The sequence below is a fragment of the Schistocerca americana genome, chromosome 7 (genome assembly GCF_021461395.2).
Source record: "Schistocerca americana isolate TAMUIC-IGC-003095 chromosome 7, iqSchAmer2.1, whole genome shotgun sequence".
NCBI lineage: Eukaryota > Metazoa > Arthropoda > Insecta > Orthoptera > Acrididae > Schistocerca > Schistocerca americana.
Window position 1 is genome coordinate 558,062,342 of NC_060125.1, and position 16,901 is coordinate 558,079,242.

A 16,901-nucleotide genomic window follows, 5' to 3' on the forward strand; every position below is an offset into this window, starting at 1 on the left:
CTTTAAACCTGAGGGTAACACAGCTGTGTGCGACTGGCTGACAGACAGGAGGTCGGACGGGTTTGCGCGACCTTGTTGTCACGATGACAGACGCCTCGCCCAACGGCTCACCGTGCTTTTGTTCACTGCCAGGTCTCCGTAGACATTCTACAAGCGCCTATGAATATCTGTGATGCTGTGGTTTTCGGCCAAAAGAAACTCACTGACACCTCTCTACTTAGAACGCACCTCCATTACAGACACCATTTTGAAGGCTACGTATAGCGCCGCCATCTATCGGATCTTCATGTAACTATAGGAGCTGAAGCGGGAATATTTCACGGTGTTCCACAACAAAATCCGTATTTTTTTCAAACGAAACTGCCCGAGAAAAAATGTGTTGCATAAGTTATTGAAAGCCCCTCGTAAGTGGTGGGTTCTATTTCAGGGTTCAAGGTTACAGCTGTCAATACAATGAAATTATATCGTTCCAGAGATGTCATCAAGTATCAGACATCTATGACGTACGAGGGTCGTTCAATAAGTAATGCCCCACATATTTTAAAATGCCATTAATATACATAGACAAACGCTGTTGTTGGTGCTTCACATTTGGTGTTTGTTCTGTGCACTGTGATGTTTCGAACCGTTCTGGGAGTTGGCAGAGCCGTAGTACAGCGCCAAACGGAGCCTACATATGACTCAAGTTACAAGCAGCGAACTGTTATTGAATTCTTGTGTGCAGAAAAAGAAACCATGGTGAACATCCATAAACGTTTGTTTACAGTGTATGGCGATGCTGGAGTTTATAGGAGTACAGTTGGGCGATGTGTAAAGAAAGTTACAGCCTCAGGAAATGCAGAAACAGAACTCCATGATCAGCCACGCTCGGGACGTCCTGTCACAGCCACTGATCCAGACGTGCTGAATCGTGCGGATGCCATTCCATCTCTCTGGGCTGTTTAAAATACGGGGAACACACTTAGAAGATGACGAGAGTGTCAGTCATGCAGTGAAATCATGGCTACACCTACAGAACAAGAGCTTTTACCAGCAGGGAATACATACTCTTCCACAACGTTGGCGTACGGCCACAGGACGTCATGGAGACTACGTAGAAAAATAGGACATGCACAACACATGTTGATGTACGAGGGCAGTTCAATAAGTAATGCAACACATTTTTTTTCTGAAACAGGGGTTGTTTTATTCAGCATTGAAATACACCAGGTTATTCCCCAATCTTTTAGCTACACAACACTATTTTTCAACGTAATCTCCATTCAATGCTACGGCCTTACGCTGCCTTGAAATGAGGGCCTGTATGCCTGCACGGTACCATTCCACTGGTCGATGTCGGAGCCAACGTCGTACTGCATCAATAACTTCTTCATCATCCGCGTAGTGCCTCCCACGGATTGCGTCCTTCATTGAGCCAAACATATGGAAATCCGACGGTGCGAGATCGGGGCTGTAGGGTGCATGAGGAAGAACAGTCCACTGAAGTTTTGTGAGCTCCTCTCGGGTGCGAAGACTTGTGTGAGGTCTTGCGTTGTCATGAAGAAGGAGAAGTTCGTTCAGATTTTTGTGCCTACGAACACGCTGAAGTCGTTTCTTCAATTTCTGAAGAGTAGCACAATACACTTCAGAGTTGATCGTTTGACCATGGGGAAGGACATCGAACAGAATAACCCCTTCAGCGTCCCAGAAGACTGTAACCATGACTTTACCGGCTGAGGGTATGGCTTTAAACTTTTTCTTGGTAGGGGAGTGGGTGTGGCGCCACTCCATTGATTGCCGTTTTGTTTCAGGTTCGAAGTGATGAACCCATGTTTCATCGCCTGTAACAATCATTGACAAGAAATTGTCACCCTCAGCCACATGACGAGCAAGCAATTCCGCACAGATGGTTCTCCTTTGCTCTTTATGGTGTTCGGTTAGACAACGAGGGACCCAGCGGGAACAAACCTTTGAATATCCCAACTGGTGAACAATTGTGACAGCACTACCAACAGAGATGTCAAGTTGAGCACTGAGTTGTTTGATGGTGATCCGTCGATCATCTCGAACGAGTGTGTTCGCACGCTCCGCCATTGCAGGAGTCACAGCTGTGCACGGCCGGCCCGCACGCGGGAGATCAGACAGTCTTGCTTGACCTTGCGGCGATGATGACACACGCTTTGCCCAACGACTCACCGTGCTTTTGTCCACTGCCAGATCACCGTAGACATTCTGCAAGCGCCTATGAATATCTGAGATGCCCTGGTTTTCCGCCAAAAGAAACTCGATCACTGCCCGTTGTTTGCAACGCACATCCGTTACAGACGCCATTTTAACAGCTCCGTACAGCGCTGCCACCTGTCGGAAGTCAATGAAACTATACGAGACGAAACTGGAATGTTTGAAAATATTCCACAAGAAATTTCCGGTTTTTTCAACCAAAATTGGCCGAGAAAAAAAATGTGTTGCATTACTTATTGAACTGCCCTCGTATATTGTCACCAAATTATGACTCTTGACAGTAAATATGTTCTGAGAAAAAAATGTGGGGCATTACTTATTGAACGACCATCCTATATTAGCAGACTCAAGCGACGAATGAAAAGTTTTACTGAGGCCATTATTCGAATCCTGGCCCTGCTACAAATTTTCTTTCGTCGCTTCAGTCTGTGTATACGACGGCTATTCGGAAAGTAAGTTCCTACCGGTCGCGAAATGGAAACTACTGCGAAAATCAAAAATGTTTTATTTGCAACAGTTAGGTACACCTTACGGCTACTTCTGTACATAGTCGCCGCTCCGACTTACTTTATTTATTGTAGCGTTGTACCATCTTTCCAATACCCTCGCCATAGAAGGGAGCCGCCTGTGCTTTCTGGCAATTCTCTACGCTGGTCTATAGCCCGTTGCCTCTGCCAGAATGTTGTCTTTGTAGCCAGTGGTCCGTGTGAGCAGAGACGAAACTCAGGCAGAGGCAGTTATGGGCTGTATTGTAGGAGACAAAACACTTCCTACGGAAAACGCTGCAGGAGCATCTCTATTGCCCCTACAGACTGCGTCTGGGAATTGTCATGAAGAGGGAAACACACGACGGTTACGTTACGTGGGTTGCATGACATCAGGCGAAATCTCTCACCAGATCCTCATACTTGGAGGGAGGCAGTGTTTTCTAGGCATCTTTATGTGCTCACTGTGCTCTCAGAACTAAAAAGAGTGACGTGACACAATCAACGCGCACAGCACAGGCACTACCCGACACGTATGTGCAAAGCATCATTGGATTTTCACTGTGGTGTCCATTTCGCTCTCGATTGGACTTTACTTTGCGAAAAGTCCTCGTATACAGTCAATATAGATTCAGACTTTATACTTTATCACTGAGCTGGGGAGAAAAGTTGTGATACTGGATCATCATATGGCCAGATCCCTGTCCTGCCATACGGATTTAAGTTTTTTTCTGAAGTTTCCATGTATCTCTGAGGATGAATATCGATTTTTTAAAGAGGTGACCGATTCCTTCCCCGTCACTGTCCTGCGCTTCACCCCTTGATGATCTAGTCGTCCACTGGACGTTAAACCCCAGTCTCTCCACCTTGCTTTATAATTTATCGTACAGGAAACAAGCGTAGAGTAGCAACTACTGCTCGAACGATGTCGCAGCGTCAGGGCAATATAGTAGCGACAGGTGTTGAAGGAAGCAGGAAAAAATAAGTGTGTACTGTGTAATTTAATTCTGTTTTTGACGAAAAAATCCATTAAGTCGAAACATAAAACCCGTTTAGTAACTACAGAGAATAGAAAAAACTAAATAAAGGGATCTGCACGCAGCTGATGACAAAAGACATCACCTTTGTTGAACTCTTCGTTCTGTGTGTTTCGTACATCCTCACACTGTCTCCAGATCGCACTTGTCCCAAAGGACCTTGCACACTTCGTATCAGTTTTATTGAAAATAACACCTCCCAAAAATTGTACAAATCCAATAAAATTGGTATGTTATTTCAGAAGAATGTGTAGCTCAAATATGTAATATCCTCTTGACAACAGGTGCTGTGTTACTACAGAACTACAGTGATGGAAAAAAATCGCAAACAAAAAAAATAATTAATGTAGAGTAACGAAATTTCGGGAATACATTTATCTAGGTAACGTATTCAGTTGATTAACATTGTAACATCACAAGTTAATGTAAGCGCGAGATAAGTCATTGTCGATGAGAAATGCTGGTGCATTAATAACCGGTGCAACAGCCAGAATGTTGAACGCAAGTATGCAAACATGCACGCATTATGTTGTACAGGTGTCGGATGTCAGTTTGTGGGATCGAATTCCATGCCTTTTGCTCTTGGTCAGTCGATACAGAGACAGTTAATGCTGTTTGCGGATGAAGCTGGAGTTGTCACTCGATGATGTCCCATATGTGCTGGATTGGAGACAGATCTGGCGATCGAGCAGGCCAAGGCAACATGTCGACACTCTGTAGGGCGTGCTGGGTTACAGCAGCGGATTGTGGACGGGTGTTATCCTGGAGTGCTGTCACGAATGAATCACCAAATTGACGTACAAATTGCAGTCAGGGTGCGTGGGATAACCACGCGTGTGTTTCTGCTGTCATACGTAATCACACCCCAGAGCATAATTCCAGGTGTATGTCCAATGTGTCTAGCACGCAGACAGGTTGGTTGGAGGACCTCGACTGACTTCCTAACGAACAAGCGGCCACCACTGGCACCGAGGCAGAACTAACTTGCGTCGTAAAACACAACAGACCTCCGCCCTGCCCTCCAATGAGCCCTCGTATGACATCACTGAAGTCGCAGATGACGATGGTTTGTGGACACTGGAATGCACGATAGAGGGCATCTGACTGGGAGCTGACCTCGAAGTAACCGATCAGCAACAGTTCGTCGTCTTACTGTGGTACGAGGTGCATTCAAGTTCTAAGGCCTCCGATTTTTTTTCTCCGGACTGGAAAGAGAAAAAAAACATGCGCATTGTTTTAAAATGAGGCCGCGTTCATTGTCAATACGTCCCAGAGATGGCAGCACCGTACGGCAGATGGAATTTTACCGCCAGCGGTGAGAATGAGAACTGTTTTAAATACTTAAAATGGCGACGTTTTCCTTACTTGAACAGCGTGCAATCATTCGTTTTCTGAATTTGCGTGGTGTGAAACCAATTGAAATTCATCGACAGTTGAAGGAGACATGTGGTGATGGAGTTATGGATGTGTCGAAAGTGCGTTTGTGGGTGCGACAGTTTAATGAAGGCAGAACATCGTGTGACAACAAACCGAAACAACCTCGGGCTCGCACAAGCCGGTCTGACGACACGATCGAGAAAGTGGAGAGAATTGTTTTGGGGGATCGCCGAATGACTGTTGAACAGATCACCTCCAGAGTTGGCATTTCTGTGGGTTCTGTGCACACAATCCTGCATGACGATCTGAAAATGCGAAAAGTTTCATCCAGGTGGGTGCCACGAATACTGACGGACGACCACACGGCTGCCCGTGTGGCATCTTGCCAAGCAATGTTGACGCGCAATGACAGCATGAATGGGACTTTCTTTTCGTCGGTTGTGACAATGGATGAGACGTGGATGCCATTTTTCAACCCAGAAACAAAGCGCCAGTCAGCTCAATGGAAGCACACAGATTCACCGCCACCAAAAAAATTTGTGGTAACCGCCAGTGCTGAAAAAATGATGGTGTCCATGTTCTGGGACAGCGAGGGCGTAATCCTTACCCACTGCGTTCCAAAGGGCACTACGGTAACAGGTGCATCCTACGAAAATGTTTTGAAGAACAAATTTCTTCCTGCACTGCAACAAAAACGTCCGGGAAGGGCTGCGTGTGTGCTGTTTCACCGAGACAACGCACCCGCACATCGAGCTAACGTTACGCAACAGTTTCTTCGTGATAACAACTTTGAAGTGATTCCTCATGCTCCCTACTCGCCTGACCTGGCTCCTGGTGACTTTTGGCTTTTTCCAACAATGAGAGACACTCTCCGTGGCCGCACATTCACCAGCCGTGCTGCTATTGCCTCAGCGATTTTCCAGTGGTCAAAACAGACTCCTAAAGAAGCCTTCGCCGCTGCCATGGAATCATGGCGTCAGCGTTGTGAAAAATGTGTACGTCTGCAGTGCGATTACTTCGAGAAGTAACGCCAGTTTCATCGATTTCGGGTGAGTAGTTAATTAGAAAAAAAATCGGAGGCCTTAGAACTTGAATGCACCTCGTACTACCAGGTGCTCAGGTTGCTGCTGCAGGTGCAGTACGATGCTCAGAGCCATACGCCCAACACGATGGCCTCCCCTCTCGGCAGTGCCATGTGGCTGTCCGGAGCCCAATATTCTTGTGACCGTACATTCTCGTGAACACAGCTGCCAGCAATCACGTACAGTGGCTACATTCCTGCCTAGTTTTTCTGCAATATCGCAGAAGGCATCTCCAGCTTCCCGCAGCCCTATTACACGACCCCGTCCAAACTCAGTGAGGTGTTGATAATAGCGTCTATGTCGCGTTAAAGGCATTCGTGGCTAACATCGCCTCACCACGTCCAGTCTCCAAGGTAACTAACGCTCAAGGCCGCTAGAGCGTGTATTTAAAGCAAACCTGATCTGCGTCCTCATAGTCGCACTACTAGCGCCTATCTTATTCGACTGGCGCGAAATGTGAACACACGTCGTCTTTCGGATGTAGAAACACGCCTGCCATCTTTCGTTTATGTCGCACAACTTCTTGGTGTTGCTACTTTTTTCCGTGAGTGTAATTTATCGTACGTGATGTAAGCGTAGATAGCAAGTACTGCAAGAACGGTATCCCAGTAAGAGGCGAGCTCTTCTGCAAGGTTCGCAGGAGAGCTTCTGTGAAGTTTGGAAGGTAGGAGACGAGGTACTGGCAGAATTGAAGCTGTGAGGACGGATCGTGAGTTGTGCTTGGGTAGCTCAGTTGGTAGAGCACTTGCCCGCGAAAGGTAGAGGTCCCGAGCTCCGAGTCTCGGTCCGGCACACAGTTTTAATGTCAGGAAGTTTCATATCAGCGCACACTCTGCTGCAGAGTTAAAATCTCATTCTGGAGACTTGTTGTCTTATATTTGAATACGCATGCCTGTACCAGTTTCTTTGGCGCTTCGTTGTCTATCAGTTTGGTAATGAACCAGTAAGTCTTGAGTTTTGCTTCTACAGTTCATTCCTCTGTACATTTGTAAGTGACTAAGCTGTGTTGTTTGCAGATGACGAGCAGTAAATTGTATCGTAGATTAAATCTATCAACATACACAACTGTTACGTTCATGTGAGGCATGTAGACAAATCTATGTACGCATATAGAACCAGAGTCAATAGACATATCGTGAATGAACCACATATAACGCCACACCTCAGTGCTAATATATCTCAACTCTCTACTGTACAAAAATTAACGTAAAATATTTTATACTTAATAATGTCTTCTTTTGCAAATATAAGTGCTTTTGCGCAAACTAATCAATATATATTACAAAAGTAAGAGTACAACGTTGGTGCCGCTAAACCTCAGGAACGAGTCCCGGTACGATCAAGGGAGTTATATGGTGCAGTAGCCCAGTAACCCCCATGAAGAACGTTCCCGTTTTTACCTTAAGGGCGTGCTTTTGAATGTATAACGGCTGGGAAGTTTCGCCCCTTAGAAATTTCTAGAACTTTCGAGAGTATTACAGAACATTCCAGAACATTCGAGAGTATTCGAGAACAATCCACAATATTCCAGAATGTTGCGGAATGTTCCACAATGATCCAGGAAAAAGCCTGGAACATTCCGGAAGATTCGAGAATGCTCTGGAACATCCCAGATCACTGTGGAACATTTCAGAAGACTCTCACGTGTTGTGGAATGTTCTATAACATTGTGGATCATTCGAAGCCTTTTTGGTATGTTGTGGAATTCGCCAATGGTCATGATTTTTGTAAGCGAGCAAAGCCACGGGTAAAATGCACATTCTAAATTCATGGGACGATTTCAATCAAATTTGGTACAGATATTAGTAGCAGTGTGTCAGAAAGCGAAGGGAAAGATGAGATTGGCACAGCTGGAAGGACGTGGGGATAGACACAAAGAGGGGAGGGGAAATGGACATAGAAAGGAAAGAGAAGGAGGTGGGGAGAGAGAGGTGGAGATACAGAAGAGAGAGGGGAGGAGGAGATGGATGGAGAGAGGGGGAGATGGTGATTGATAAAGAGAAGGGGCGGACTAGAGGAAAGTAGAGGGGGAAACGCAAATGGACAGGGGGTGGGGGAGGGTGAGATGGACAGAGAGAGGAGGGAGGACGAGACGGGCTAGTAGAAGACTGGAATAAATAAATACTCGGATCACGCCGGTTCTCTCAGCTAGTGTAAAATATTTGATACTTAATAATATCTCCTTTTTCGTACGTAAATACGTTTGTGACAAAATAAAACGGTGTCTTGCATAAGACGAAATTCTTTTCCAGTTTTTCCTGTGAAATTATTATTTTCGTAATACGTGGTTTATGCCTATAATTTTAAAATTCCGTAAGATTGTTAAATATATTACTGTATTAGATCCTCACTTTCTGCATACTTGCATGTTTAACTTCACTTAATTTGTATTTATTATATGCCAAGCCAATCACTCTTTCCTTTTAAGGGTGGTAGGACGTCAAACGGGCCAACTTGGGGCAGGAGAGGCACCACACTACATTTTAATTTCCACTGTCTACACTTTTACAAATAAATTCATAAAACTTTGTCAGCACGACGAGGAAGGATTCAGGATTCACACTCATAGCAGTGGAAGTTCAAAAACATAACAAAATAATTTTTTTATGTGTGAAATGTCATCAATTTTTCACTTACTATTGGCTGCATTTGTTGCTTTAGGTACACTTTTCTTCATAAGTAAGAGAGATTCTTCGATGAATTTTGCAACAACACACAAAACATACTTACAGGTGTATGAAACTCTAGAATTTATTTAATTAATGAAAAAATGAACGAGCTGTTACATTTTAAACTTGATGTTTAGAAAAAACTAAAATTTTATGGTTAATTATCTCAATTTTTACAACAGTTTTTAATATATTTGGAAAATTCTAGAGTTTCATACACCTGTAAGTATGTTTTGTATGTTGTGCAAAATTCATCGAAGAATCTCTCTTACTTATGAAGAAAAGTGTACCTATAGCAACGAATGCAGCCAATAGTAAGTGAAAAAATGATGACATTTCACACGTAAAAAAATTTTGTTATGTTTTTGAACTTCCACTGCTATGAGAGTGAATCCTGAATCTTTCCTGGCCATGCTGATAAAGTTTTATGAATTTATTTGTAAAAGTATAGACAGTGGAAATTAAAATGTAGCGTGGTGCCTCTCCTGCTCCTAGTCGGCCTGTCTGACGTCCTACCCCCCTTAAAACGGCGTGGCGTAGACAGGTACACTGACCGTAGGGCCAGTATGTGCGTTTAACAGGTTATATTCTGTGTCTTCTCGTTTTATTCTGTCGACTAAACAATCAATGGTTGCTTTATTCTTTGTACTTTAATTGTGTTACATCTAATATTTATTGCAGCGCGTGAGAAGGCTACACAGCTGAAACTATTTTGTACTGAAGCATAAAAAATAAAAACATGGTTTAATCCCAACACTAATTGCCAGCGTGACAAACTGATACCATTCAAGAAATTTAGTATGAATTCTGATTCTACTGCAAATACAACACACAGTAGCTACAATAAAAATGAGGTTACTAATAAAAAAAATCACTCTAACTCAGTAAAAAGCCACTGGCGACGACAGGTTCCTGATGTCAAAACACGCCACGAAGAACCCTATCTCTGGCCAGCTTCCCATGTAATTTATCTGCGTCTCTGGTTGTGTCACATTGTAAGACGAACCAACATATCAGTCCAGTATTCATCAGGATGCCTTACCTAACATATCTCGATGGAGGCCATTTGCATTTGAGATCGAAACATTGTTTCGTTTTACATATGAAAGGTCAACAAGCCAAGACACTGGATTCGCATTCCTTAGAATTAGGGTTCAGGTTGGATATTCGGGTTTTTCCATGGCTTCCCAAGACAGCGTAGTGAAGTCTCCAGCATAGTCTCTCAAGATCGTGTTTCATTATTTTTTCCCTGTACTCGTCCAGGCGATACTTGACCTCTGTCTCCACCCTTCCTTCCTTCCTTAAGCAGACATCATTATTTATGCGGTCAGATTCACAGCATGAGGCTCTGTAACAGTGCGTGCGTGCCAGTGGAAACCGAAGTTGGATTACGTGAGTAGTGGCCCTACCCTGTATCGTATTCATATACACTGATGAGCCAGAACACTGTGAATACCTGTTCGACAGAGTGCCGCTTCGTCTTTGGAAGGAAATACACCAGAGATTCTGTGTGGCATGGAAGGCCAGGACTTAGTAGGCATCTGGATGTATCAAAACACGAGGGAGTTAAAGACATTACCTGCCAGTTGGGAGTGATTTATATCAATGGGGCAAGTTGAAAATTTGTACTGGACTGGGATTCGAAACCGGGTCTCGTGCTTACTAGATAGTACGGTGACCGCTAAGCCTTCGGGACACAGTGGTCGCCACAATCACGTGCACTACCCGAGCACACCTCCTTCAGACCCATATTCTCAGCTTATACCACGCACCACTGACGTAGTGGCCCTGCTCTTTAGCCTCATTACTCGCAACATCTCGCCGAATCCCGTAAGAGTCGAGCTTGGTGTGCGTCTGCAGTGAATGGATCACTGGCCGTCATGGCCCTAAATATATACACTACTGGCCATTAAAATTGCTACACCAAGAAGAAATGCAGATGATAAACGGGTATTCATTGGACAAATATACTAGAACTTACATGTGATCACATTTTCACGCAATTTGGGCGCATAGATACTGAGAAATCAGTACCCAGAACAACCACATCTGGCCGTAATAACGGCCTTGATACCCCTGGGCATTGAGTCAAACAGAGCTTGGATGGCGTGTACAGGTACAGCTGCCCATGCAGCTTCAACACGACACCACAGTTCATCGAGAGTAGTGACTGGCGTATTGTGACGAGCCAGTTGCTCGGCCACCATTTACCAGACGTTTTCAATTGGTGAGAGATCTGGAGAATGTGTTGGCCAGGGCAGCAGTCGAACATTTCCTGTATCCAGAAAGGCCCGTACAGGACCTGCAACGTGCGGTCGTGCATTATCCTGCTGAAACGTAGGGTTTCGCAGGGATCGAATGAAGGGTAGAGCCACGGGTCGTAACACATCTGAAATGTAACGTCCACTGTTCGAAGTGCCGTCAATGCGAACAAGACGTGACCAAGACGTGTGACCAATGGCACCCCATACCATCACGCCGGGTGATACGCCAGTATGGCGATGACGAATAGACGCTTCTAATGTGCGTTCACCACGATGTCACCAAACACAGATGCGACCGTCATGATGCTGTAAACAGAACCTGGATTCATCTGAAAAAAATGACGTTTTGCTATTGGTGCACCCAGGTTCGTCGTTGAGTACACCATCGCAGGCGCTCCTGTCTGTGATGCAGCGTCAAGGGTAAGCGCAGCCATGGTCTCCGAGGTGATAGTCCATGCTGCTGCAAACGTCGTCGAACCGTTGGTGCAGATAGTTGTTGTCTTGTAAAGGTCCCCATCTGTTGACTCAGGGATCGAGACGTGGCTGCACGATCCGTTACAGCCATGCGGATAAGATGCCTGTCATCTCGACTACTAGTGATACGAGGCCGTTGGGATCCAACACGGTGTTCCGTATTACCCTCCTGAACCCACCGATTCCATATTCTGCTACCAGTCATAGGATCTCGACCAACGCGAGCAGCAATGTCGCGATACGATAAACCGCAATCGCGATTGGCTACAATCCGACCTTTATCAAAGTCGGAAACGTGATGGTACGCATTTCTCCTCCTTACACGAGGCATCTCAACAACGTTTCACCGGGCAACGCCGGTCAACTGCTGTTTGTGTATGAGAAATCGGTTGGAAACTTTCCTCATGTCAGCACGTTGTAGGTGTCGCCACCGGTGCCAACCTTGTGTGAATGCTCTGAAAAGCTAATCATTTGCATATCACAGCATGTTCTTCCTGTCGGTTAAATTTCGCGTCTGTAGGACGTCATCTTCGTGGTGTAGCAATTTTAATGGCCAGTAGTGTATGTAGTGTGAGACGTGCGAAAGAACAGACACAACGTATAATCTGCACTTATATGACGTCAGATGTCCACACTTACGTCACTCGACTCCCATAAAATGCAGGGCCGTCTTTTTGGGACGTTGAGCTGGCATCCGATAGAGCCCTATATGAGTTTCATTGGGTTCAGATCAAGCGAGATATAAACGCGAATTTACTATCGTACTAGTCAAACTACAGAAATACAGTAGCACGGTTCTGGTCTCGTGACAGGGACAGCTGGGGTGGCGCAGACAAGACTCACCTGAACTGCACGGCGATGGGCTGCAGGAAGGGGCTGGCGTCCTGCCACAGGCGACCCCAGACGCTGTTCAGAATGCACTCCTCGTTGTCTGCTCCTGCAAACACACGCGCCTTATGAGGTGTCGTTCTGCCACAATAAGCGTGCAGAATAGCTTGCAAAAAGCAGCTTCGTGGACTTATTATTAATACGATGATAATTTGTAGATCATTATATTCAGTGAAATAAGTTGCCGATAGCTCGATAAATTTTATTTACTATTTATTACGATTGTAAAGAGCATCAAGGGATATAAATAATGTCATTGCAGCATATTCGACGTATATTATGCTAAAACACGAATAATAAAATACAAGTACCTACCATTGGTAGGACATGTTCTGAGCATCAAGGGAAATACGATTTAGTACTGGAGGGAAGCGCTGAGGGTAAAACTCGTAGAGGGAGACCAAGGCATGAATACACTAAACAGATTCAGAAGGCTGTAGGTTGCAGTAGTTACTCGGAGACCAAGAAGCTTGCACAGGATAGAGTAGCATGGAGAGCTGCATCAAACCAGTCTCTGGACTCAAGACCACAACAACAACAACAACAACAATAACAACAAACATCATAATGGCCTAAGCGCATATATTTGAAGGGCAACGGCCTTGCCGCAGTGGATACACAGGTTCCCGTGAGATCACCGAAGTTAAGCGCTGTCGGTCGTGGTCGGCACTTGGATGGGTGACCATCTAGGCCGCTATGCGCTGTTGGCATTTTTCGGAGTGCACTCAGACTCGTGATGCCAATTGAGGAGCTACTCGACCGAATAGTAGCGCCTTCGGTCAAGAATACCATCATAACGCCCGGGAGAGCGGTGTGGTGACCCCACGCCCCTCCTATGTTCATCCTCCTCTGAGGATGACACGGCGGTCGGATGGTCCCGGTAGGTCACTCGTGGCCTGAAGGCGAAGTGAGTGCATATAGTTGAACGTACACGATATTCTCAGTAAACATGGGCTCTGGAATGTGTACCTTAAGATCTGGTTCAAATGGTTCAAATGGCTCTGAGCACTATGAGACTTAACATCTGTGGTCATCAGTCCCCTAGAACTTAGAACTACTTAAACCTAACTAACCTAAGGACATCACAGACATTCATGCCCGAGGCAGGATTCGAACCTGCGACCGTAGCGGTCACGCGGTTCCAGACTGAAGCGCCTAGAACCGCACGGCCACACCGGCCGGCCCTTAAGATCTACGAGGACTTCAAATTTAACTGTAAGCTCTTTGCATTCAAAATTTTGGAAGGAGCTAATATGGACGAAAACAAAAAAAGTCAAAGAAAAGTGGGCTCTAAACCGCATACCTTAATAGCCATGTGTACTTGTTGATCTTCGCTGCTGTGAAACACATCTCTTATACTGAACAAGTGCTCAAGGCTTTTAAGGTATACATTGTAGAGCACTTGTTTACTGAGACGTTATTGCTTCTAGTATCGTGCACTTTCAACTGCGTGCGTTTACGCCGTTAATGATGGTACAACCTGTATAACTTTTGAGGTTTTATTATAGTGTTATTCACTGATACGATAATCATAAGGCCTAGGCCACATAATTGTGAACAATGGAATTCATTATAAATCATGCGAATTAGTGTCGCCGAGGGTCAAGTTTCGTATAGTTACAATTTTTACTGGTATTTCATAAACTTAGCTGCCGATGATGCATGAGCTCTCTGCATTTTCAAGTACGCTCGCTATATTGAGGTACGTAATGACATGACGTTGTCAAAAGGAGAGCGATCTCTGTATCAATCTCAAAGAGTTTCTAAATAGAGGTTTTATCGCCCAAGTCGCCGAAGTGACATCCAATAAAAAGACTTGCATGCCAGGTCACTGAGCCACACGAAATTATTATTATTATTATTATTGTCTGTATACGTAAATAAGTTCGTATGGAGGCCTCAGAGCACGAGTCCTATTCGTAGCTGTTTGACTGTGTGCCAATAATTTACAAGAAAGATGATCAAATATTTTTATGATAGCATTCTTTACTCCTTTCTTAGCAAGAGTATGTTGTGCATAATTGGGACCATTCTTGTTCCAGAGTTATGTTTATAAATAATACTTCAAAAAATGGTTCAAATGGCTCTGGGCACTATGGGACTTAACATCATTGGTCATCAGTCCCCTAGAACTTAGAACTACTTAAACCTAACTAACATAAGGACATCACACAACACCCAGTCATCACGAGGCAGAGAAAATTCCTGACCCCGCCGGGAATAGAACCCGGGCACGGGAATATAAATAATACTAATACCTCCAAATTTTAACTGCAAGTGAACATTAGCTGTAATTATGGCGTCAGCAGATGACATCGCAGTTGAGTGGAACAGGAGGGGGTCAGGGTTAGAGTGTAGCTACTAGTATGGTAATGTGAGAGGAAGATAGTGCAGGGGCTTACTTAAAACTTAACTTCGAACAAAAGCAGTTAATTCGATTCAGTACAAGACAGGATATGTCCTCATAAATAACCACAGAGTACTGGGGGAAGTGCAAATGTAAAACTGAATGTTCGAAATTCCTGTGTGCGTGAATTTGTGTGAACTTGAAATGGAAATTAGATAATACAGATCTTCCCCAACGTTTCAGTCCAGCATTATCAGAACTTGCTGGTCGAAGAAATATTCATCGCTACTACTTGGCCAGCAAGTGGATTCGAAGCAGTGAAAGTCTCTTCGTGATCCCCATACTTTCTGTGTCCTGGTTTAAATTCTAAATCATCCGAAGTGTAGTCACAAAGTGAGAGCATGTGATGCTACATCTGCCCATCTGCTGAGGACGTTAAGCTCGACGACTATTCGAGTGGCGCAAGCCGCGTTCCAGCACTGGGTTTCACCCTCTCGCTTCTCTGATCATCGTAGAACTGAAACATGACACCACACTATATACATACTCATTACAGTCACCTACATTCGATAGATATTTAAAATGATTTTCATTTATTCTTCAGTCTCAGCTGCACATTTTATAAATACGTGACTCGTTTCCGTCTCTCTGGATCATCTTTTCAGATCTATGTAGCACTCTGATGCGAGATTCCAACACAAACCCGACGGATTGCTGACGCAGCTACATAGATGTGTGTATGATCCAGAGGTATCGAAACATGACAAGTGTTTCAGAAAGTTGCAACTGACACTGAATAATAAATGAGAATTGTTTACAAAATCAGTACAGTTGGTTGGTTGGTTTGAGGGGAGGGGACCAAACGGCGAGGTCATCGGTCCCATCTGATTGTGGAAGGACGGAGAACGAGATCCGCCGTGCCCTTTCAAAAGAACCATCCCGGCATTTGCCTGAAATGATTTAGGAAAATCACGGAAATCCTAAATGAGGATCGCCGGACGCGGGGTTGAACCGTTCAAAAATGGTTCAAATGGCTCTGAGTACTATGCCACTTAACTTCTGAGGTCATCAGTCGCCTAGAACCTTGAACTAATTAAACCTAACTAACCTAAGGACCCTCCCCCCATGAACCATGGACCTTGCCGTTGGTGGGGAGGCTTGCGTGCCTCAACGATACAGGTAGCCATACCGTAGGTGCAACCACAATGGAGGGGTATCTGTTGAGAGGCCAGACAAACGTGTGGTTCCTGAAGAGGGGCAGCAGCCTTTTCAATAGTTTCAGGGGCAACGGTCTGGATGATTAACTGATCTGGCCTTGTAACACTAACCAAAATGGCCTTGCTGTTCTGGTACTGCAGATGGCTGAAAGCAAGGGGAAACTACAGCCGTAATTTTTCCCGAGGGCATGCAGCTTTACTGTATGATTAAATGACGATGGCATCTTCTTGGGTAAAATATTCCGGAGGTAAAATAGTCCCCCATTCGGATCTCCGAATTTCCCATTTGAAAAGGGAAATGGATAGGTTAAAGTTAGATATAGTGGGAATTAGAGAAGTTCGGTGGCAGGAGGAACAAGGGTATAAGATGAACATCAACAAAAGCAAAACGAGGATAATGGAATGTAGTCGAATTAAGTCGGCTGATGCTGAGGGAATTAGATTGGGAAATGAGACACTTAAAGCAGTAAAGGAGTTTAGCTATTTGGGGAGCAAAATAACTGATGATGATCGAAGTAGAGAGGATATGAAATGTAGACTGGCGATGGCAAGGAGGGCGATTATGAAGAAGAGAAATTTGTTAACATCGAGTATAGATTTAAATGTCAGGAAGCCATTTCTGAAAGTGTTTGTATGCAGTGTAGCCATGTATGAAAGTGAAACGTGGATGATAAATAGTTTAGACAAGAAGAGGATAGAAGCTTTCGAAATGTGGTGCTACAGAAGAATGCTTAAGATTAGATGGGTAGACCACATAACTAATGAGGAGGTATTGAATAAAATTGGGGAGAAGAGGAGCTTGTGGCACATCTTGACCAGAAGAAGGGTTTCTTTGGTAGGA

The 16,901-nt window shown here is 44.6% G+C and overlaps 1 protein-coding gene across 1 annotated transcript in view; it reads right to left on the reverse strand.

Annotated features, from left to right (window-relative positions):
• Positions 1–16,901, reverse strand: part of LOC124623087 — a 398,296-nt gene that overhangs the window by 24,022 nt on the left and 357,373 nt on the right. The window contains exon 7 of the mRNA XM_047148879.1: positions 12,452–12,545. Coding sequence (XP_047004835.1) covers positions 12,452–12,545 — 94 coding nt within the window. The remainder of the gene's footprint in view (positions 1–12,451; positions 12,546–16,901) is intronic.